This window comes from Telmatherina bonti, assembly GCF_933228915.1.
Source record: "Telmatherina bonti genome assembly, chromosome: 19".
Classification (NCBI taxonomy): Eukaryota; Metazoa; Chordata; class Actinopteri; order Atheriniformes; family Telmatherinidae; genus Telmatherina; species Telmatherina bonti.
In genome coordinates this window covers 22,688,235-22,712,964 of record NC_136617.1, presented here as the reverse complement: position 1 = coordinate 22,712,964, position 24,730 = coordinate 22,688,235, and the positions used below count along the sequence as shown (strand labels likewise).

The following is a 24,730-nucleotide window of genomic DNA, read 5'->3' as shown; positions in this document are numbered from 1 at the left end:
AGGTTACTCCATGTCACTGGAATCTGTGCACAATGGACAAAACCCCCCACCTCTGCTTGCAGCACAGCAAGTGAACCCCACAAGAGCTCTGGTTATGCTAAGCCTCAGCCACCCCCCATCATCCATACACACAGCAGGCTTTAGCCCCCCCCCCCCCCCCCCCCCCCCCCCCCCATCAGGAGCCCTCAGTGCTGCTAAAAGTTTCCCTTAAGACACAATATAAACACAATCGTTTAATTCAAGGCCACGGTTCAGCTGGAATGCACCACATCACAACTCCTTGTAGTAGTAAGCACTTTATCTCCCCCCCTTCTCTCTCTCTCTCTCTCTCTCTCTTTATTTGTCTCTCTTCCCTCCCTCTTTAACTCTGGTACGTTGAGGACAGAGCGTGTAGTTGCCATGGCATCCGGGTGCCTGAGTCAGTAGCCAAAAGCAGCGGTCATCCTGTGTGTGATGTGTTCAGTCATCCCGCTGCAGCTGGCCGGCTCAGCGCAGCTCTGACCGCTACCCGCGTGGGGTCTTCTCGTCCCGGGATGATACTTTGCTGTAAACTGTCAAAGGGAGCGCGCGGGGAAACACCTGGAATAGATGGAGGGACTCGAACCGCACAAAGCATCTGTCGCAGCAGTCCACCTTCTCTCCTGGTCCGCGGGGGAGCGCGCTTGTAAGCTTATTTGACTGGTTTTATGCGAACAGCCTACCTCTACGGGATTAGAGGGTTGTTGAGTGAACGACAATGTCCCGCGGCTCGGTCCGGTACTCCCGGCTTTTGTTCTTGCGGCAGCGGACGCCAAGTGCGCAGCCTGCCCCGTTTCATCTCCAGTAGCTGCTCAGCTCTTCTCCCGTGTCTCCTCGCTGCATCACCCCCGGCGTGGATAGGATGACTTCCTGGCTCCGCGCACACGGCAGCAGCGTCCCTCTGCGTGTCCTGCTCGGCTGCGTGGTGCTACTTGCTGTCTGCGCAGAAGCTTCCAGCGGAGGTGAGTGGAGGGTCATGAAGGATAGTTACCTACCTACATAATATCCCCGCAATTTGTCGCATCTTTCCATGAAAGCAGTGCGCAGGATCAAAGAAATGCCCAATAGGATTAGAAAATGGGTATACATAAGGATACATAAGGGTAATAGCTTCAGGCAGAAATGCTTTGACAGACCAGTTCTGACTGAACAAGATCAGTATTTTACCCAAACTGAGACTACTTTTATGTGGACTGATATCCTCTGACTGTGCCATCCCTCAGATTCACTTGACCCGTTCACTTTGCCACCTGGGATGTTGCCCATTATTGCTCAAGGAAATAGCTCAGGGGACCAGCTGTGGCAGTAAATACCACATTAACCTCTTGTTACAGCACGCTGATTGATCATTTTGTATATGTGCCACCTATTCAGGAGTTTAACAAAGTGCACAATCCTAATTGGGTCAGAGTGGCCTGATAATTGGTCTGTTACTGATGCTTAGACCTGCAGCCTTTCTCTGTCCCACATTTACTGAAAGTCCTTAGTAATTGGATTTTATCAGCTAAAGTAGTTCAATAAATCATTGATCTCACTGCAGAAAGCCTGGGGTGCATGTTGCACCTTTAGTCACTCCGGAAGTCTGAATTCTTTCTGTTTTTCTTTCACCTGAAAAAAAATGTTTAAAGGAATCTTGTCTTAATTGCCTGCAGTGCTCCATTTAAATATATCTGAGTAGCATTCATTGATTAAGCAGGGATTAGCAGTCCTTTATGTGTGTGAGAGAGTGTATTAAATCCAAAAACTTGGGCACCTGTTCCCACACTGCTGTAGTTATCTGGCAAGAAGCCTCATATGAAATGCTAAGTGGTGCTTTCATCATCAGAAGTGTGCATGAGATCTAAATGTCCATGGGGGCTTTGCTGCATGGCTAATGAGTGTTGACACACACATTCTTTCATATGCTAATTATGTTTTCTTTTCTCTTCTCTTCTCTTCTCTTCTCTTCTCTTCTCTTCTCTTCTCTTCTCTTCTCTTCTCTTCTGCCAGGTACCAGTGTGTGTTGGTCACCCAGCGTCACCTCTTGCGCAGACTGCCTCCGACGTGGACCACAATGTGTCTGGTGTTTCAAGGAGGTATGAATGTGCACACCAGTGTGTTTGTGTGTGACAGACAAAAAAGAGGAGCAGGCAAACAGTGGGAACATGGCAGACATTCAGCAGCATTCCTCAGACAACACGCACCAAAGCTTTTGTGGCATCCTCAAATGAGAATATAATGTGTATGTTTGAGCTTAGCGGTCTGCGTTATGACTTGGCTGAGTGTGTCAGTCGGTGTGTGAATATTTCCGTACATGCTTTCTCAGAGATGGAGCCACTCTTTATCTATGTGTTTAGTCTCCACCCACACGAAACACAGCATTTGCCTGTGTGTTTGTCTGTACCTGTCTGTCTTTTGAAGAGCCCACCCCCAGAACAGCCTTGAGAAGCTGGAAAGCCTCCCAGTACAACACCAGTCACTACATATCACGCTGGCTAAACTGGACTGTTAACAAGTGTGTGTATTACAGATTTCAGGTGCTTTCCCACCCTCAGTCTTCTCTGACATCATCTTGTGGGGGGGCTGGCTTGACTGTGTGATTGCTTTCAAACGTCACCTCCAGAACCTCCTACTCACACAAATTCACAAAGCCATGCTTGAGCAAGCAGTAAAAACAAAGCTGCAACGGTGCTTGTGAATATGCATGTTCACATGATGCTCTTAACGCCAAAGGGGACGAAATCTGTAAGGAAAGTCCCAGGAAGTTAAGTTTCTGGCATTCAGAGCTTTTACTAAGCAAATTATTGCTACAGGGATGCCTGAAAATAAACAAGAGTATTCAAGCCTCAGGTTCAGGCCATGGTCACGTATTCTGTTACAGCCTCAGGTCTCATTGTAGATGCTCTGCTGTTTCGCTTCAGTGGCTTTTCTGTCTGAAAAGTTGCAGAAATCCCAAATGATTTTGCTATTGCATTACCTGTCTCCACATTTTTTCTTTCTCTTGCCATGTTCTTTAAATCAGACCCATGAAATGATAATAACTCAAAGAAAACGTGCACATTTATTGGTCAGGTTTTATGCCTCTAGTGCTTCTGTACAGTATTTCTGTGTGTTTTCCTCTCAAGCTGAAGTAACAAAGGTCACTAATCCACTCTGAAGCTAGGAGGTGTGACACTGTTAGCCGCCGCATAGAAATTCCTCATTTTACTAAATGTTGGTCACTTTTTAACTTAAAAAAATATAGATTTAATTTTCCATTTTTCTGTGTGAGGTAACATGGAAATTAGACACTGATGGTGAAACATCATTAGTCATTTCAGCATCAAGTGAAACAGAAACTAGGCTACCTATTTTATGTGTCACTGAATAAACCAGTTGAACAAAAGGCAATGAAATGGAAAATGAAACTGTGTAAAAGTGAAACAGGACTAAGTTTATCTCGTGATTGTTAAACTAGGGACTTCAAAGCTGCTGTACTTTATAAAGATCAAAGATCATACAAAACAAAATGGTGGGTTAATAATTAGATGAATCATAACCTGTAAATGGTGGGTTTATGCCCCACTGCCTACATTTGTGAATGGGTGCAGTGTGATACAGTGGAAAGAGTGATCAGGAAACTTTTCCATCTTACCTTGAGACCTTTCACTACTCTCCCTGCTTTGGAGGGGCTCAATGTGTTTTGACTGAAGCACAAATGAAAGATTACAGGAGCAATAAACCCAACTTCCAGAAGAAATTCAGTAGAATATAAACTTGTGGGACAAAAAGTTGTCATTTGCTCTGTAATGAGATTAATTTGTCCATTTAAAAATATTCGTTCTTTGTCTTTTGTTGTGTTTGCATTATACTCACCAACACACACATGTTTTCATAATGAATTAAGAAGTTGCAAACAAAATATACTAAATAAAGGTGATAAAAGACTGTTTTGAACCTGCTGATCTCCAGGACTTCTTACGCGGGGCTGAGCAAAGCCATCGCTGCGACCTGTCGGAGAACTTGCACAGGAGAGGCTGTGAGCTGGAGTTTATGGAGCAGTCAAAGACAAAGGTGGAGGTCAACACTACCCTCAGCAGTACACAAGTCTCCCCACGAGACATCAGCATCACCCTTAGACCAGGTAGATGCCTGTAACTTACAATCTCTGCAAGTTCATTCAGTGCAAGATGACTGGATTTCTCATTTATACAGAGAATATGTTTTAATTTAAATTTACCTTTCCTTTTTTATGTTTTTCTTTTTCTGCTTCCAGGTTCAGAAGCCAGTTTTATTGTAGCTGTGAAGCAGTTGGAGCGTTATCCTGTGGATCTGTACTACCTGGTGGATGTTTCAGCTTCTATGCAGGAAAACCTTGATCATGTGGGTATTAAGACTAATGCCACGTTACTTCTATGCATTTGGATCATTTTTATTTTGGAAATGTTTGAATTTTTTTTTAACAAACTTCTCATAATAAAAGTTTTGGTTTTTGCTTGAGAATTTCTTTTGCTTCTCTTTTATATCCTTCGTTCTTCCATCTGTGTTATAGCTGAAGACGGTGGGCATAGCTCTGTCCCTCCGCATGACGGAGTTCACCTCAGACCTTTGGCTGGGGTTTGGTTCCTTTGTGGACAAACCTGTCTCACCTTACATCAATGTCCACCCTTCCAAGATCAAAAACCCCTGCAGGTGAGACACAGAATTTGTTGGCTGGATCATCCATTTGGGGAAAAACCAATTCATCTTCCTAATATAACCAGTTTTGTTAAATTTCTTGCTGTAAATGAACAGAGCTGTAGCACCCTCTACACTGTCTCTTATATCTCTCAGATGATATTTAATATTTTGATGAGACAAGGAGAGTGGAGTTGTAATTCCAGTGTTTATTTAAGAAAATCTCCACGAACCCTGTCGCTACTTGTAACACTACTTACATGTGTAACTAAGGTAGAGATCATAATCTGTTGATTAGCTGTGCTCGGACACTAAGACAGCAGCTCTGCATTCCTGAATGTTGCAATTAAAAACATTTGTCTGTTTTGTGTTTCTCACCAGCGACTATGAAATCCGCTGTCCTCCAGCCCACGGTTTCCACCACGTGCTTAGTATGACTGGAAACATGAGCGAGTTCACACGTGTAATCAAACGCCAGCGCATCTCTGGGAACATGGACACACCTGAAGGAGGACTAGATGCCATGCTGCAAGCTGCTGTCTGCCAGGTGAGTGGGACATTGAGGCATGCACATGCAGGAGAGCAAAAGAGACATTTGTTCTGAGACAATGGAAGCGGTCTGACTCAGCAACGCCGGTTCCTAGTGAAATCCAATTCAGCAACAACGCTTAATTATTGCTGTAGTATGACACACAAAGTGTCACAGTTGCTAACACAGTGGCTGCAGTAGACCTGTGAGTCACCCCAATGCAAGGGGGCCAAGAATAACCAGTTTTCAGGGAATCACCTTGGTGGTGGTCTTGTCCAGAAATAGACTCTCCATTACGTCATACTTGTGCATAAGCTCACAAAGTTTCTCTAAATATACACACATGTTCGCATGGTCCCATTTTCTCACACTGTCTACGATGAGTCACAGACAAGAAGGAGACTCTCTGACTGATAGAGGAATTTCTGCTGCTTTGGTTTTAATTTGGCAATATGAAATCAACCTGATCATAATGGAAACTAATCTAATTCAGATGACTCAAATGTTTGAGTTTGCATTTTTCTTTTACCACACTTGTAAATCCTTAAAATATGAAGCATGCACGATTTGCCACATCAGTCTGTTTGGGTGCTGATAAATGGTGATTTAAGACTCTGACAATGTGGAATTTGTGAAACTGTTCTTCAGAGGCTCTGAGATGATAGTTGGTTTAATCCAACCTGCTTCTGAAACATGTTGGAATGCTGATTGTGATCATTGTGATATGTTGCCAAACAGCTGGCACAGAAGCATGTTTACCTACTGTGTTGCATTAGCTCCTCTGTTAGAAATACTTGCCATAGTCTTGAGAGCAAAACAGTTTTATTGTTTCAACACAAACATATGTCACTCAGTATACATGATGTCGTTTACAAATACAATGATGGATTCTGGTTTATGGACTGTGAGTCGATTACAAGTTGAACGTACTTTCCCCTCTTTAAGCCAGAGAATACAGTGGTATAGCTTTCCAACAGGATTGAAGATTTTCATAAATTGGATCACAGGTTAGATGTTCACTTCCCTCCAGTTTAGTAACAAACAGTAAAAATCTGAATCTGAAATATACAACTCAATGCAAAATGACAGCTCGTTTTCTTTCTGTATCTCTTTCAGAGAGAAGTTGGGTGGCGGCCTGAGGCAAAGCGTCTGTTACTCCTGATGACCGACCAACCATCTCACCTCGCCCTGGACAGCCGGCTGGCAGGGATCGTGGTGCCACACGATGGTCTGTGTCATCTGGAGAACAACGTCTACACAGGAAGCACCAGGATGGTACAAAAATGAAATGGGTTTATATGCTCTGATTCTGCCTGTTCTGTACTTCAGTTGCAGACAGTTCATCAAGCTCCAAAATTATATTCTCATACTTGGATTATCTCCCTTTTAGGACCATCCCAGTTTGGGTCAGTTGTCTGACAAGCTTCTTGAGAACCATATCTACTCCATCTTTGCTGTGGAGACGCAGCAGTATCAGTGGTATGAGGTAATCTGTGATCTACATTTACATCATATAATTTGCCAAAGAGAAGATATTACCTACTGAAAAGCATCCATTCTCAGTGATCGACCTTTAACCTTTCTCTTTATTTTGTAGGAGTTGGTGGAGCTAATACCTGGCTCTTACCTGGGAAAGTTAAGCATGTTTCAGGCACCAAACCTTATAGAGTTGGTAGCTGATGCATACAAGGTACAAACCACTCACCCATGCTTTCTCTTTAAGGTTGTATTGTTCTTTCTCTGTGTTTCTTTTTTTCTTTTGAGCAAGATGGGTACAGCGTGCAGTAGTACTGCAGCACATCAAAAGCAAGATTCACAAGAGGACATACTCCTTCCTCTTTGGTGGTGAGGCATTAGTTGGCTGATCAATTGAAGTATCATTGACTTGTCCTTCCTGTAATGGAAACTCTTGAAACACAATTTATATTTTCTGTAGTTTAAAGTTTCTTTTGGCCTAATGCACCAGAAAAATGACAGATGAGGACAGAAGTTTAAGAAGCAATAGACCTGGTATTTGTGTTTGTGAGAGACTAGGGTTTAGTTCAGCTGGCCAAAGCCTGTGCTATAATCTTCCCTCCGGCACAGCGCTCCATTGTTTGGTTCGAGAATCTGCCGAATCCACAGATCTGGGTGTGTAGCTATGCATACGTGCAGGCTCACACACACACACACACACACACACACACACACACACACACACACACACACACACAGAAGCAGCAGAGTCTGAACAGAAGCTGCCATTATAATAGCTATCAGATCCCCACGGAAACCATGAGTCCTAATAATGGATGAACACAAAGATGCTATTTTTGGCCCCCACCTCCTCGGCCTCATATCCCCCCCTTCTGTGTTTCAGAATGAAAGAAAAGACAACACCAAAGGTTTTTTGGGGACATTTTGCAACTTTCAATGTCAAAGTTCCCCCTCTCTGTCTCTTTTATTCCCATTCACAAACTGTTTTACATAAAACTATAAAGTTCTGCTTCTTCTCTCTCTCTCTGTTATACCTCAAAACCAGCCAAAAAGTTTCATTTCTAAGCATCAGATTCTAAACATGATGTCTCTTGTTCCTCTCATTTTTGCCCTCTTTCTACTTAGAGGTTGCTGTCAGAGGTGGCGGTGTCAGTGTCCGTGGAAGACAAGGCAGTCAGCAGGTTCCGGGTGTCTGTGTCTCCGCTCTGTCCTGATGCCTCCACTGCTAAAGGCCAAAGCTGCTCAGGGGTACAGCCAGGCCAGACGGTAAACGCTAAAGCACATGCATGATTATAACAGTGTTTTAATTTAGCCATATATTACAATGTTTTTAACACACATTTTAAAATTAGGCCCACAGCAATACTGGAGAATACATGTTGGGATTACTTTGACATGTACAAACACATCTATGCAAACACGTTACTCGAAGCTTAACATGGCAGAAAAGATTTGGTAAATAATCCGATCTGAGCGGATTATAGCCTTTATTTAACAGTAAAACATTTCCATGTGATTCATGACCTTTTCATCCTAAAACAGTTATTTTATCTTTATGCAAACAAATTGGACATTTATATTTAGAATCAGGCCATTGGATATGTCCTTCTGGTTGAGAACAACTTGAAATAGTATTCAGCCCTGCCTACAGAGAGCTCCTTCCAATGCTTGCTATAATAATAGTAAAAATGACCTAGCATTTTCAGTACATTTGGAAATGTCTGTTTCACCGCTAACTACTTTAAACTTTACTCTGTATGAGATTTCTCTCACATGTAATGTTTTGATGGTCTTTGTCGAACACTGAGATGCTAAATCATGCTCCATAGTCACCCCATTGTGCAAACAGACTAATGCTCAGCCCTTTAATCCATGGGTGGATTAAAGTGAATTATGTAAAGTACCGGAATTTACCAGAACAGTGATAAAAATCAAGCGAAAGGCTTGACGGTAAATTTGAAGCTTCGGTATGCACAATTTTCCACGTCAGCAGGATAATTATTCACAGTCTCATTTGCGAACCAGTTCATCATCCAGCTCTTTAGTACAGTACTTGTTAGAGATTTTTTATAATTGAGCATAGAGGTTAATAATCCCTGAAATATAGTTCCTTGCAGTTATAAGACGAAAAGATAATTTCTCTAAAAGCTTCACTTCAGTGGAGCTGTGCAGGTTTTCTCCTTTGCCCACTTTTACTTACTATGAAATATGATAAAGACATATGTCATAGCCATCCACTCTGGTGATCTTTGAGCTAAGCCGTCGTGGACTGACCAGCTCCTATAATATCCCCCTTTTTTTTCTCTTTTTTTTTTTTGTCATGAAGGTTTACTTCAATATCACCATTGGTCAGGATTCTTGTGATGACGATGGTAAAGATGAAGATGTGACGGTGATGGTTAGCCCCGTGGGTTACAATGAATCCACTGTCGTTAGGGTCCACTCTAAATGTCGCTGCAGTTGTGGACTAATGGGACGCTGCCATGATAATGACCGGGACCCCTGCAGAGGGCCCCAACATGGTGCCAGTCAGGAGCAGAGGCTAGCTCCAATAAAAGACTCAGATCCAGACAGGAGCTGCAGAGCAGATGGGTCGAAAGTAGACTGCAGCGGCCGGGGAGTGTGTGAATGCGGCAGGTGTGTGTGCGAGCAAAGCAAGCTTGGGGTAACATATGGGAAATACTGCGAAATAGATGACTTCTCCTGCCCGTACGAAAGGGAATTACTGTGTGGAGGTAAGGGGACAGACTTATATTACTATGACATTCATTTGTTCCTGTCTCAAGAAGTAGTGTGTCTGAAGCGAAACATTAACGTCTACGTTTTTTCCTTGCCTGTCTGTTCCTCTCAGGTAGAGGTGTTTGCACATCAGGAGAGTGTGTGTGCCTGGACGGGTGGACAGGTGTTAGCTGCGGCTGTCCCACCTCCACAGCAAGCTGCCAATCACCAAATGGCTTGCTTTGCAGTGGGCAGGGCAGGTGTGTGTGTGGCAAGTGTGTATGTGATGACCTCAGACTGTCTGGAGACTTCTGTGAGAGATGTCCTATTTGCCAAAGGACCCAGAAATCCACCTGGTACTTTGAATGTTTCTATTCACTATACCAACATATGACAGAAAACACAACTAAATATATATTTGACCTAAATCTCTTGTATTTCATAATGTCTGTGTGTCTGTTTTCCCTCTTTCTCCCTCAGCAAGAGTGTGAACTGCAACCGTTCTCATGGTCTTTCACAAAAAGAAGCAGAGCACTGCAACAACACTTGTGCGCCACTGATTGACATAGTGGATCATGTCTCAGGTAAAACACAGAAACATGAACTGTATGTCCATGCAGAAGGGTCTTTATTTTCTGCAACCAATCACTCGGGACCAGAGACCAAACATAAAGTTAGCATAGATGTGTTGTCATTCCCATATACCTGTTTTGTAGTGTGTAGCAATTACTGACATCTAGTAGTAAAGATGGGTGTAGAAATGACTTCAAATGCAAAGCACAGTTGTGGATGGACGGTGGCCATCAGTGACCAAAAGTCTTTCAGAAATAAGTCTGCTTTCATGTTTGAGCGAATCCAGCACTGACCGCACCACGGGTAGCTATTTCAAAATTGTGTACATGTGTACTGTATTTTTCTGTGTAGCTTACCTTTTTAGCCATTTCTCATCCTGAAAGGGGCTCTAGCTAGTTATCAAAGGACTGCAGTTTTGAATCTCAGAGAGTTCTTGCTTCACCCATAGAGCTATTCTGGGACACCATTGTAAAAATGGTGGCACAAATATGGCAACTAATGCATGTGGAGCCACAGAAAGTAGATATTGCTTAATATCACTGATATTCTTGTAAAGTGATCAGATAAAACAGTTTTCAGTTATATATAAAAGTGATGTCACTGACCTTTGGCTTTGTAATACACTGCACTGTTAAGGTGAGCTGAGCAAAGTAAAAACCTATTATATCACCTAGTAAAGATATCTAACCCTGTTATGATGTACGGATTGACAACGATGTATTCATTTCTTGTCGTATATGTTTTGACCGATGAAATCATGAGCAAACAGCTTAAAGTGCAAAGCAAAATACTTTCGACTGATTCAGCATAACGTAGAGCTACATTCTCTTGCGTGCACTGGATCGTCTTAGGCCATATTGACATGTAAAATAAGCATAGAAAGGAAGGATGCACCCAGTGTGTATATGTGTCACGGGGTAATCAACCTCCAACTTTGGTTTCTAAGGGGAGCACTTTATATGAATAAACATGCCAGAAGAGATTTAAGTTAGTCTGCAAGTATTTATTAACCTTTGTATTACAAAAAGACTAAAAACGTCCCCAAGGTGAGCTGAAAAGGGTCATCAGCCACGGCCCTTTAGTAGAGTCTCTTTGCGATGTCGCTTCCTTTTCCCCCCCCCAGTCTCTTGACGTGTCTTCGATTCCGTTCTGGGGAGGGATCTGTGTGAAGGACAGGTGATCAGCAACTAAATGGGCCTGCTAGTCTGCCTGAAAGGGTGGGGCATTAATCACCACCCACAGGAAAAAAAAAAAAAAAAAAGGAGAGGCTTAGCTTAGAGGGGGGATTGCCAAACGCTCCCCCTCTGCTGATCCAACGACACGTCCTGTCACTGGCTTCTTCTTTGTCACCTCCAGCTCCACCACAAGATCCTCTTCCCATCCTGACGCGTCCTCACGCGTCCCCGCTGGCATTGTCCTTCCTTCCTGCTACTGGCGCCAGTCCTTATGAGGCCCATCAAGACAGCACAGCCCAAGCTGCTTGCCTTCCCTATTGGTCACATCCTCCTTCAGCCTGTGCCTTAAAAACCTCCTTCTCACCTGTTCCCCGTTGGCCAATTAACTCCCTGCCAACTTAGTGGCAGGGAGGAGGAATGCCAGCTGTGGCTAGTTGGCAATCAGTGACCTTGCCCACAACATAAAATTCACAGCAATTAAAACTCATGCATAAAAATAAAAAAAAAAAAACTATAAAACCAAAACCAGAGGGCAAGGCCAACTGATCACAATAGTTCTGTCACCTTAACATATGTACCAAGATTGTAGAGCCAGATAATTATTTACAAAATTGAAACTATACAGAATTCGCTGCAAACAGACTTAAAATCTATTTATCTGCAGTCAGAACTTTTGTTTACATACTGTCAGTATGCTGTCACGTGACACTCATGTTGATCATTTTTTACCATATTTTAGCTCATATATCATTAATTGTGAATAGATAAAGATTAATTATGACAGACAACCAGCTAAAGGATGTCAGAAGGCCCACGTCAATTAGAAGAATGGTTTGGATCGGCAAAAATATTATCTGATTAATATTATTTTTCACAGTGTATTAGAGTTATTACAATAACATAATATAAACAATGATTATGTAACTTTAGCTGAAAGAGCGGCTACTTCACAGCCTTTTCCCACCCCTACCCTCCTCCCTCATATTTCTGTGGGCTGATTAAGCCTACCATAGATTTTCTTCTGGTCCTTAAGTCTGAGACTTGGTCTGGGTCTTTAACATGTCTAACATGTGGATTTGGACTGTAATGACATCTGTCACTATCAGTTTCCAATGCCCTCAGGTTATTTGTTCACCCTGCGGTCAGTCATACCTAGCTTTGCATAAGCACAAGACTGGGGATGTTATAAACACATGCACACACACACACATTTTCTATCTTGCGAGGGTCACATCCGTTGCGACCACAGCTTCAGTACTACACCCTGGTGAATTCGAGTCAGCAAGCCTGCTGTCAGTGCTACAGCTGTGGCGTTGACATCCCCCACCCAGCTTACTTTTTTTTTTTTTTTTTTAGTTTTTTTCAGCTGCAGACACGCACACACACACACACACACACACACAACCCACCAGCACACGCTTGCCCTGGGTTACACACACAGCACTGCACATCCAAGTGTTACGGTCCGCCTCCCAAATTTTTGGAACAGCGCTGCTCATTGTGCATTACCATCACACCTCCCTCCCACCACCATCACGTCTCCCCTAGTGCCCCCCTCCACCCAACGGGATACTCTCTTCCTGCTCACGCCCACTCCTCCCGGGGTGCAGCAGGAGCCAGATCTCCATGGTAACCCTGTTACAAAATGTCATAGGACTCTTTGGGCTCTTTGTGTCGAGCCATCAGCTCGTCATCCACACATGCTGCCCAGCAGATACACAGCCAGCTAAGTTTTATGTCAGCACCACTGGCACAGCTGCCACTGACTGTGCTAATTGTGTGCATAGAAAATGATATTATGACATTTACCTAAGTATTGCTCTGTAGTTCAATGTTAGGGGGGATTACTTAAGAGGTTTTTGTTTCATGCTATTTTGATTTCAAACTGCTATATGTAAGAGGAAAATGTTATTTTTACTTTAACTTAAATGCATCAATTTCTTCACTCAATATTTTGCATCAAGATCACACATACCTTTTAGAGGCCATACTGAATGTAAAGCAAGTTGGAGGAGATACTAAATGCATAAGAAAAAGCAGGTCCATGTCCTTGTGATTGACAATGCAAATACAAACATGCACATCTTCGAAGTTAACACAAGAAGAAGTTGGTCATTTTAAACATTCAACACAGGTCTTTACATTGATCTCCAGATCAACATGAAAATGTCTGTAAGTCTTATGACTTCAACCTATTAGAACTGCTGAAGTATAAAAAATACATGGCACAGATTTGGATAACTTTGATGTACTTAAGGTTTGTATGAAAGTACTGGATTTTAAGCAGATTTATGGGAAATGATATTAGACAGAAGTGATCTGGATTAATATGTCTCGATATATTATGCTAATCCAATGTTAGTATTTAACTGAAGAGGTTGTCAAGATTAGGATCATGTGTCGTATGTTTTAGTGCCTACCGCTACATGTATGAAAGCTGGATGAAAAAAAAGGAGAAAAATGCAAAAAGTATCACGTTACTCTCTAGAGTTAATGATCTCTAAGCACAAAACCATCGTTCTTCAGGAGAACCCCATGTCCGCCATGTAGCCGTGCAGTGAAAGTTTCTACTTTTTGCTTTCTGTGTGATTTTGGGAAATCTCGGGACATTTAGCTGAAGCTGGGCTTTTGGTTGTTTTCATTTAATACTAACTATGATGTATCTCTGCAGGTTATGCATCATTTACTTTTCAAATGTTCTGTCAATTACACAGAAGATTAGTTTCAGCCCAACATAGAGAAACCGTTTGTGTGTTAACGTGTGCATCCACAGGACGTGTGAGCAGCGGGCGGCTGGTTGGAACATTCCTAAGTGTGTGTGCCCTGACGTTGCTGTGTGGGTTGGTTGTGGTGGCTGTATCCCGACTGTTACTCCAGCAGAGGGGCAGGTCATCGGGGGGTCCCGCTGAGGATGGAGGCTATCATTGCACTGGAAAGGTTAGCTCTTAAATGTCATATCATCACCGCAGCACGATTTTAATTGATGGGAGATTTGGTTTCCCTTGGGCCCTCACAGGGATTAGGGAGCCCTTTATTCATAAGCATATTCATGTTAATGAGTAATGTCCACTGAAACCAGGAGTGAGAAATATGATTCTGCTCCTAGAGGTACAGATGTTTTTTACATTTCCTCTCATCTCCCAGCACAGCATCCAAAGTTTCCAGATTTCTGACCTTACCATGACATACAGCACCTTTGAGAAGTGGATGGAAATTTTTGCATGTAAGGGGGGGAAGGGGGGTGTTCTTGGGACGTGCTTAAATTGCTCTACATGAATTGAACACATCTGCATGTTACCATTTATTGTCTTTTATGGCACAATTATGGATCATCTTGCAGAGGCTGATGATCTATTTAGGCAACATTTGAAATCATGCATTACAGGTTGCAAATCTCTGCTGATGTTTCATTTGTAACACACACTCAAAGGAGATTTAACACGCAGAATTGACTGTTGATAATCTTTACTGACTTCCTCTGTGAATTCATATCAAATTAATAATCTCCTCTTCTTATGGTGAATACTTATAAAATCCACCTAAAACAAGCGGCCACTGATAAATGACTATTTCTATGAGTCAGTTAAAAATTCATACTAAAAAGCCTATATTTAATAAAGATAAGTAAACTTTAATGACACACACACATTCGTCCAACTTCCAAAATAAATGTGCCAAAATCCCCTGCAGTTTCTTGATGGTGGTATGCTTGTTTTGAATTGCTAGCTGAAATTGAGGATTGCACACACTGTAAAAAGGGAAGGAAATGACACATATTGGCTATTTCTACTCTTATTTCATCATACTGTAAGGAGTCTGGATAGCATGTAGAAGATCTACAAGCAGCCAGAACAGTTTAGTAACTTCTTCTCCTCTGGCCGGTGACCAGTTTGTCACCAGTCTGGTCACATTTTGCTGTGGGACAGCATCCCATTTCTGAACCAGGAGTTGTAGAGGGTCAGCTAGCATGGCTGTGTTAGCCATTCTAGCACACACAGCATAACCAAGCTGATCCCACAAGTGTTCAGGTTAAAATCTGAACTTATGACAGGTCCTCCCGTCCTCTCACCACTCCCAAATTCTGGAGATGTTTATGACAATCCTGGTTCTGTGGGAGAGAGCATTGTCATCCTGGAGTGTGGAGTTAGGTGCCAGAATGTGGAGATATGGTCTCACCACTGGCTCCAGAATCTCACTCTGATGTCTTTTGAGTAAGTGTCATTCTGTGACCTGCACACCCCCACCAGCACATGAACCTCAAAACAAAAATTTATACCAACAGGAGAGAATTGCAGAGTATTTTGGCTCATTTTATGGAAGGTACTACCCACATGTTCATCTGTGTTGCTCATTCTGCAAATGTACAATCCTTACAAGTTATACCTCCAAGTGACTGGTCAGCTTTTCTGACAATAATTAATACAACAGAAACTGATTATTAAAAGGCAGAAATAATCAACATGAAACAAATTTTCTAACTTTTCTGCTAAGTTTAGTTGTCTGTAAATAAACTGTATTTATGACATTTATAACACTTAAATATTGCCACCCTGACTGTAATTTTACTGGTTAGATGTTGTTTTAAATCGCAATGCAAATAGTAGAGTGATTTATGTAATCAGTCCGATCCTACAGACTCTCAACAAATAGGCCATGACAGGCACACATTGCTGTGTGGTAGACGTTTCTGACACCTAAAACTAATAACCTGGAAGCATTGTGCACTTTAATTTCTCTGAAAAGCCACCCATGTGAAAACCAGACATGTATAAATGACTTGATGGCTTGAATAGAAACATATGCTCCTGTTTAGGATTAATGTAATTGTTTCACATGTTGACTTTTGAAACGTGGCACTTGGGGTGGGACATTGACTGACATCACTTCTTTGATGAGATTATTTATTTGCATATTTACACTTCTGTCCAGATGCCCTGGTTGTCATATAAGTAATCATACACAAAGGTAATGCTCTCCCACCTGGTTATAACATTTGTGGTTTCTAAGACTAATTAAAATGTTATATGTGATCATCTTTCTAATTTCTAATTTCACTTTTCTTCAATTCACTGAACCCTGAAAGAATTTGTTTTGACCTGTCTAGCAATGTAATCACTCACAAGTCTTAAACAACTAAACTTTTTCTTATGTGTCCCACATATCATAAACATAGATAGCATCATCAAAACAAACTCGGTTACATAACATACATTTTTGGATCTTTTATTTTCTTTTTGGGCTGATTGGATATCACTTTTGGCCACCCAGGAGTCCCCCCAGCTTTATAAAAGAAAAACCTAAATGTTTTTTAGGTTTCAGTGTCTTTTTTCCATAAACATGGACTTGTGTCCTGTTTATGTGTTTGTGTCTTTGCTGACTGGACACTTCTTTTGTCCTCCAGGACCTGTCATACATCCCTACAACCAATGAGAAAACAGTAACGTACAGGAGGGAACGCCCACCTGACCGCCCTGCGGAGATGCACATCCAGGTTCCTAAGATGGCCTTCGGTGACCCCTGGCAATGCTAATCATTGGATGAACATCTGAAGGAAAGCAACATTGACACACAGAAGGAGAGCGGGACTAAAAATGTCTCTGCTTGTCAACCTCCAAAAAAAGTCAGTGAACTGCATGTGGAAAATCCAGTCGATGCTTAACTAGACCATGGAACTATTTGTGAAATGAAACAAGAAAACTATGATAAACTGTTTGACGATTATGGCCAGTATCCTGGAAATGGAGATAAAAACAAATAGCACAAGTCCCACACCTCCTCTTCCTCTGTAGCAACAGGTAGGCTATGTTTTCTACAGGGTAAAATATGATCATTTCTTGCTTTTTAGCCATTCATCAATTACTGCTCTAATTTATATGTGAGGTGTGTATGTGTGTGTGTGTGTGTGTGTGTGTGTGTGTGTGTGTGTGTGTGTGTGTTTGTGTGTGTGGATGGATGCATGTAATTGAGTGTGTTACTGGTAAATACTTATTTTCTTCTTATTTATGTTTTTTAAATTAAAACACTACATATTAGAAGTTCATGTTTGTGACGTCAACGCTCTTATGGTACTGTCTCCCTGTCTTAGTCTGCCCTCATGTGGTCAACGTAATATATGACATCTCCATTAATGCACATGACTGACCTCAGCTGTATTGCCTCGACTACATCAATGACTCCATATGCCTTATTTACTTTTTAAAGTTGTGTTCTATTCTCTGTTTTTAGTGTTTTTAAGTTTTTTTGTCCAGAAATCAACCTAATTATAAACCGATGTTTGAATTTCGTGGCATTTTTATGGCATTATATTGCCTGTTTTAACAACATGTTTAGACTTGCACTAGAAAAGTTGCATTATACTACTGAAAAATATGGCATCTCTGGGAGAGGAGAAGTTTGACAGTGGGTTTGAAATCATACTTGCAAAAGTTTCTATGTGCATTTAAAGTTTGTCACACATCCATCTGAACACTGGAATGACACAAACTGAGTTTGAAATGCACATCTAAGGACTTATGTGCCATCAAACACCACAAGAAGTGACCTCTGCATGAGAACTGTGTTTGCTTGCTCCTGCTGAAGATCTGTTTTCCAAACTATCCAGACAACTTGAGGCTTTAAGAGACTTTAAGGTACAAATCAGCTCCGAGGGTACGGAGATCAGAGATGGGATTCCCCTCGACAGCAACCCTGCACTAGAAGGTACTATCTCAATCCTGATTGCCAACTGCACGGCATATAATGAGACTTTAGCTTGCTCAGTCCTGCTCCTCATTTGGATTCTTTTTTAACAGTGTTGTTTACTGCATCAGCTGCTCCCTTTCACTGTAAATTAGAAACACTAATGATTATTTATTTTGATTATGTTGTAGGTTTTTTCCATTTATGGGTAATAGTGCTATTTTATGAGCCAGTGACAAACATTACAAATATTGACTCTGACAAATGTTCAGCAATAATAATGAATCATCTCATCTATCCTGATACAGAGATTAAGTTAAAGCAGCACTTTTTTGTAGGTAGTTTTTATGTAAATTTATATGTCTATAGTTCATTACTGTTATCATCACAATAAAATTGTGCAAGATTTTTTAAATGGCTGCTTGAGTCGTCATTATTTTCCAAGAAAAATAGTTGCACTTATATTCATGAAGGTCTGCATAAACATGTGTAAAAATAAATAAATAAATAAATAAATAAATAGTCATTGATGTTTCGTGCAACTAAATTCACAAGAAATCTACTTTTTACATGAATTCTTATGAAAGCTGAAAAAGTTGGAGATTCAAAATTTAGCAGCTGACAAGTTCTGCTTGCTATTATGGACATTAAGATGTCCATAACAGATCTTTGAAGATGTCTCGAGACCTATAGTGACTTAAATGACCTGTGTTGTGATGCTTCATATCGATGCAACATAAATCATTTGAGAGCTTTGATCAAACAAATAACTTTCTCAAGTCAGCTGCAGGTTTGTACCCCATCTGATAGAAAAGTCACTAAACATTAAATCAGAGATAAGTTGAGAACTGATTTGCAGGAAACATCAAATGTTCAGCAAAAGATTGAAACTTTCTATAAGGAAAAGATTTATACTAGTTATATAAAAAATAGATACCTGCAAGAAAAAATTTAAAAGAAGAATCCCAAATCATCTTGATTTTATTCAGAACAGTTATTATCATGATTTAGACTACAACCACTGATAAATTATAAATGTATTCTCCCAAATTAATGTATTTTCAGATAACATAAACTTAAATAAACACATTTTTATTGATGATGTAAAAAATTGAGATAATCGTATATGCAATAATGCTTAAAATAAATAAACGTTGTATCCTAACAAAACAAAACTGTAGATTTGTTTTTCTTAAGGCTGCAAACATCAGATGAGGTAAGAAGACAGTTCACTAAAAAACTGAAGCTCAACGTAAAGTGCCATTTCAGCTTAGACAAACAAAAACAAAAATAACTTTCTGGTAGTTGGATGCTTTCGTGTTAATCTGTTTATGTTTAGTTTAGTAAATTATTCCATCAATCTCTGTCCGTCGGTGCTCTGGGCACCATCACCGCAGGAGACTGGCTGGGGCTGCCGGCGACGCTGTTGTCCGTGTCGCTGCTTCCTTTACCTTGTCCCGCTTCCCCGCTATCCTCTGCTCCCTCTGCGCTGTGCGTTCTCGCGTGCTTGCTGAGGTGGTCAGAGCGCATGAATCGTTTATGGCAAATGGAGCACTCGAATCGCTTTTCGCCGGTGTGCGTGCGCAGGTGGCGCTGAAGCTCATCGGAGCGCGTGAAGCGTTTCCCGCAGAACAGCCAGTTGCAGACAAACGGCCGCTCCCCGGTGTGCCAGCGCAGGTGCGCCTTCAGGTGAGAGGTTTTACCATAAACTTTACCGCAGCCCGGGATGTGACAACTGTGAAGTCCTCTTCGTCGAGGACTCGAACCCCCCGGGTCAAGACTCTCAGCCTCTTGGCAGTTCGGGCAGTCGCAGGTGGCTCTGCCCGAATAGCGCCGTGAGGAGGCGCGAGAAGACGCGGGTAGAGAAACGACCGGGCTTCCGGACAGAACAGGTGTCGCTGTGGCCGTGTCTGCGTAGGGAGTTGGGGCGGGTGGCCTGAATCCGTCAAACAAGTGTTGCGCGGCGGGGAGCAGGTGCTGGGAAGCCCCGCTGCTGAAGGCTGGGCTGTAGTCGTTGCCGTAGCCACTCAGAGAAGATGGTAAACCTGTTGGGTTCTGTGATTCCACCCAGCTGGTCCCCATGTCCCACCAAGCTGGGGACCCGTTACCAACCTCCCCAACGGGTTTGAACCATGAATCATATGGATGCATCCTGGGATATATCCCCCCTATGTTTTCCACAGATGAGGGAAACTTAGTCAGAAACACCTGCCGCTGTCCGTAAGCGGCGTCAGAAACACTGTTGTCTGATGGCGGCACAGCAGTCTGGTACTGGGAAAAGTCATTTCCCAAACAGGAGTTGGTGGCTGTGACTGAGAAGGCGCTGGAGGCCTCTGTCATTCCGCTCCCGCTACTTGTAGAAGTCCCAGAGGAAACTCCGAGCGAGGTGAGGCAAGTGTTGAGTTGGCTGGTGCCCTGTCCATTCCTTTTCCACGGATGAAAGCCTTTAATGAGTCCAGGGGCTCCGTCTGAAAGAGCGGGGGAGCAGGAGGGGGTGGGCTCGCCAATTCTACTGCAGGTGGAAGCCAGCATGGCCAGTGGGGTGCTGCCCAGCCGTGGTTCCTCCTGTGGGAGAACATATTAATAACATATTTAGACTCACGGCTAACCAGTAAAATAATTTAATATATAGAAAAAATATGACAGAGTTTACATAACAGCGATATAAACTTACCCCAAGTAGAGCAGCCATTGACTGGTTGATAGTGTGTGTGTGTGTGTGTTCTCTGTGGCTTGATGTTATCACAATGTGATTGGTCTCCAACGGCTTGTGTAGTTGTAGCTTCTTCTTGGCTTTGAAGTGCCGCTGAGGATCGTCTGACCAATCAGAAAGCAGCTCAGTCTGTCTCCAAATGTCTGCGCTTCGCTCGTCATAAAAGTCGAAAAGGTATTGCGTCGAAGTGCAACAAGTAGAGATAGTAAATTTCAGTTAGGACGAGAAATGGAGAGAGGGCACACCTCTTTCCAAAATAAACATGCCTATTTTATAGTTCTTCATCAGAAACGTGACTTTTGCGCAACGCTAGCTTGTGGAAGGCGGTGATTTTGACCACTTTATTTGTTTGTTAGCAACTTTACGCAAAATCTGAAAGGATTTTTGTGATTTTTTTCTGAGAATATGTCTTGATCTGACTTAAATTCCAATTATTTTTGTGAGTGATCTGGAAGGAATTTTGGACACAGCAACTTTTGAAAGGACTCTTCACAAAGTGGGTGGAAATTATCTGCTGGGTGGAGGTCTGTGCTCTCCAAAGTGCTTATTCCAAGTCAGATTATTCATAGCGTAAGACTTTACTCTGAGCCGAGCAAAGGGGGAAACTTGCAAAGCACCAGTTTACTCCCTTAGAAATTAACCTAACATGCATTATAATGAAGTTTAAATCTTGTCTCCCATTTGTGTAAAACAAAATATTCACCAATATCATCAGGTGTTTGAGCCACAGCCTGTTTTTACTGATGCCCACGCAGAGGGGAAGGTTGATAGATGAGAGGCGGTCTCAGGGGCGTTTCCAGTCAACCCTGGGGGTGGGAAGGGAGTACACCACCACTACCTCCTCAATTTAATCTCCTTTAACACAAAACAAATTACTTGGGGGGGGCTTTACTTTGCTTTTCTCCATTTCTTAAAATCCTTTAGGTGCAAAGTCAAGCTCACTGTGAGGAGTTAACTTTTAACACTTGAGAATGACCAGATAAATTGGTAATTCCATTCTTTAATAAGCTGTGGTTAACCAGAATGATGCCATACACCTTGAGAATAACCTAGAATGATTGCCAACCTCTTAATTTATCAACAGAAAGCACAGAGGGGGCATTTCATTTGCATTTTAAATTGAATTAAAAACAAAACAAAACATGTTTTTAATCTATTTAAGTAATTTGTTTAGTTTTAACTGCTTCTCAGACCTCTCTTCATCCTCAACCTATGATAAGCTTAAGTCAACTTAGATGGACACATATGATAAATAAAGTGATCATATCTCTTATCAAGCAAATGCAAACACTGATGCACCACTTGCATCATGTGACCGATCGGGTGCATAATTAGGCTATATTTTGTGACTTTATGTACTTATAAACAGCTCACCCCCCAGTGGTTAGAGGGGCTAGTGGTACCAAAGTACAATACAAAATACAGCAAACTAGATATTTCACAATATTTCCATATAAATGTCATTAGTTAAATAATGAAGCAGTGGTTAAATAAACAAGTAACATTTTCCTGACTGTGCACCACACTGTAAACTAAAGGTGTATAAAGACATTATTTTAGAAGACCCTCTTATACACACCTTTTGCTGAACTGGACAAAATGATAGGCTCCCACGCTGGCATCCCCCCAAAGCCCGAGGCATGGCCATGTGCACAGGTGGAGTATACAGTAGGCCCTCCTCCCTTTAACCTGATCACCATCCTCACAAGCCACCCAAACAGCTGTCCCTCTCTTTCAGGGGCATTCTTTTCCCACACCAAAAGTGTGTGTGTGTGTGTGTGTGTGTGTGTGTGTGTGTGTGTGTGTGTGTGTGTGTGTGTGTGTGTGTGTGTGTGTGTGTGTGTGTGTGTGTGTGTGTATGTGAGTGCTTTCAGCCCCCCACCCAATGAAACCCTGTCTGAGCCTCAACCTGTTCCTTTGGTGGCGATAATGACCACATTATCACGCACTATTGAACGTCAACAAAAAAAGATTGTCGTGTGCTTTCCAGTCACTTTGTGGGGATTGAGACAGAAAGCGGAGAGCAAAAAGAGTGAAATAAAGATCTGGCACTTCTCAGGGAGAGGGGTGGGTGAAGTATTTTATTTCTCTTTGCTGCCTCCCTCCTCCTTGCTCTCCTCCCTGGGTTGCCCTGACAGCCATCTTGATCAGCTGCCCTGCTGAGACAATTAGCGGGAGTATCACAGTCAAAAGACAAGCTGCTAAACATGGCACATTAATATTAATTGTAACCAGGGGGTTCGCCATCGGTTTGTGTCAAAGAAAGAGTCACATGTGACTGCTAGGTATGGAGACTAATGTCAAAGTTTCTTTTTATTTTTGCAGTTTGTCTTCTCATGCTCTTAAAACTTGTGTTACAGTTGAGGGAAGTCATCCAGGTGAGAATTGTGCCAGGATGTGCCTGGAGCAGCTCCGCCTTTGCTTCCTGTAATTATTGCTCTGAGAGGGCATGTCCGCTATCTGTCAGCGCCAGGCTGATGGACGATTGTGGTAGCGGAGTTGGAAAAATTTGTCCAGGTTGCTCTGATGACATTATAGGATCTTTAGTCGTTTGAAGTTCCAATAAACAACCAATAATTCTCTGCGAAAACCTTTTACTTTTTTATCACGTTTCAGTGCCTCATTGTGATGCCAATTTAGCTTCAGTTGTATGGATACAAAGAGCAAAGCAGTGACTTGTTGATTAACTCGTTGGTTGTCCCTGCAGTCCAGGAAGATTTTCATCAGTCTCTGATAAAATCTCCTTTCTTTATCTATCTGTCTCTCAGATATACACATGCAGGAATCGGTGAGAACATCACTAATCAGCCTATGAGGAAGATGGAGGGAATCCAGGCCTATACAATTACACTGTTCAACTGCTTCATTTACATTCATGTATAAAACATATCTGCATATGCACCAGCTGACACACCCATACATGCAATAAGAGAACAAAAGTGTTGAGACTTCTGAAAGTGTGAGACTGGATGTGAATTGAAATAGCATTTTATGAGTAGCCGGTCTTTGTTCAAAACACACAAAGACACACACACACACACACACACACACACACACACAACTTTAGTTTGGTGTTGATGGATGCTCTGGGTTTGTAAAGTCATACATCACAGAGGTCATTTGACCTGCCAACACATCTGCTGTCTCTGTCTTCAGAAAGAGAGGAAAAGGTGGAGTGTGGAGAGAGATTTATAAAGGCAAGGAGGGGAATTATGCAGGGTGAGAGAGAATGAGGCTGTGATTAGTAAGTAGAGTGGATGAAAAGCTCGGATTCAGTCTCTCTCCCTCTGTCAGACACACACACACTCATTGCACTCCAAAGCGATCGTTTTCAAAGACTATTTTCACCAAAGCTGCTTGAGTTCGGAGTTTTCTTTTCCTCCATCAACTTTACTTTGTCTCTATTAACTGCTGACAATAAAGTATCTTTATTACGCCACGGAGCGACATAGTAATGAGAAACATCTGAGGAGTCTTCATTGATTTCTAGATAAGCTGCTGATGCTCGTGAGGTGTCGTTGTGAAATGAATATGCATGAGTTTTTTATAGATTGGGGTCAAACGAAGAATTTAGTTGCAGAAATCATCCAAACACCCCAACCTACGAGGCTTGCATGCATTTTATTTACAAGCAGACAGCTTCGAGCCGGGCCCTAACTTGGCAGGACCTGGGTTAGTCCTGAAGTCTTCTCTCAGCTGAGTACAGCAGATTTCTTCTAAATGTTAGCAATGCAGCTAGATCTGACAATAACTTTGCTTAAATCCAGTTGTTTCAGCTAATGATGACTTTATTTGCAATAATTCAGAAATACATTCAAGTAAGACTTCTCTGACTTTACTTTATTCCTCCTCCTAAACTGCTCTTTCCTTTGTCATTGGGTCAGTCAGAAGCTACTGTCAATCGTGACCAACATCAACAGGTTCAGAAGTTTATCACAACTTATGTCACTATCTATAACTTTTCTGCTGCTGAAGTAAATTTATTTTCTTTTTAATGCATCATTTATTTTATTTAATTTTCACTTATTTTTATTTATCTGTAAAATCTTGCACATATGGTTCTTAAACTATGTTAATATCACAAAACCTTCAATGAATCAAAACTTTATGTAAATCAATAAATCAAATCTCCCCCTTAAACTTGCCATGATATACATCGCATGCAGCTAACCTGAGGTTTGCCCCTTTTTACCATTTCTAAATTGCTCACCAGTG

At 41.9% G+C, this 24,730-nt stretch overlaps 2 protein-coding genes across 2 annotated transcripts; one reads left to right on the top strand and one right to left on the bottom strand.

Moving 5' to 3' along the window:
* Window positions 1–880: 880 nt before the first annotated feature.
* itgb8 (integrin, beta 8) lies at window positions 881–17,874 on the top strand (the record flags this gene model as incomplete). Its single annotated transcript, XM_079258397.1, has 15 exons — window positions 881–980; window positions 2,008–2,093; window positions 3,949–4,120; window positions 4,253–4,359; window positions 4,529–4,668; window positions 5,035–5,200; window positions 6,299–6,457; window positions 6,573–6,668; window positions 6,780–6,872; window positions 7,784–7,924; window positions 8,985–9,393; window positions 9,510–9,732; window positions 9,857–9,960; window positions 13,898–14,061; window positions 16,526–17,874. The coding sequence occupies 15 exons, from the start codon at window positions 881–883 to the stop codon at window positions 16,652–16,654; spliced, it is 2,289 nt and encodes a 762-aa protein (XP_079114523.1). The 3' UTR covers window positions 16,655–17,874.
* Window positions 17,875–19,158: 1,284 nt separating this feature from the next.
* On the bottom strand, window positions 19,159–20,494 carry sp8a (sp8 transcription factor a; the record flags this gene model as incomplete). Its single annotated transcript, XM_079258744.1, has 2 exons — window positions 19,159–20,367; window positions 20,477–20,494. 2 exons carry the CDS (start codon window positions 20,492–20,494, stop codon window positions 19,159–19,161), a joined length of 1,227 nt encoding a protein of 408 aa, XP_079114870.1.
* Window positions 20,495–24,730: the final 4,236 nt, after the last annotated feature.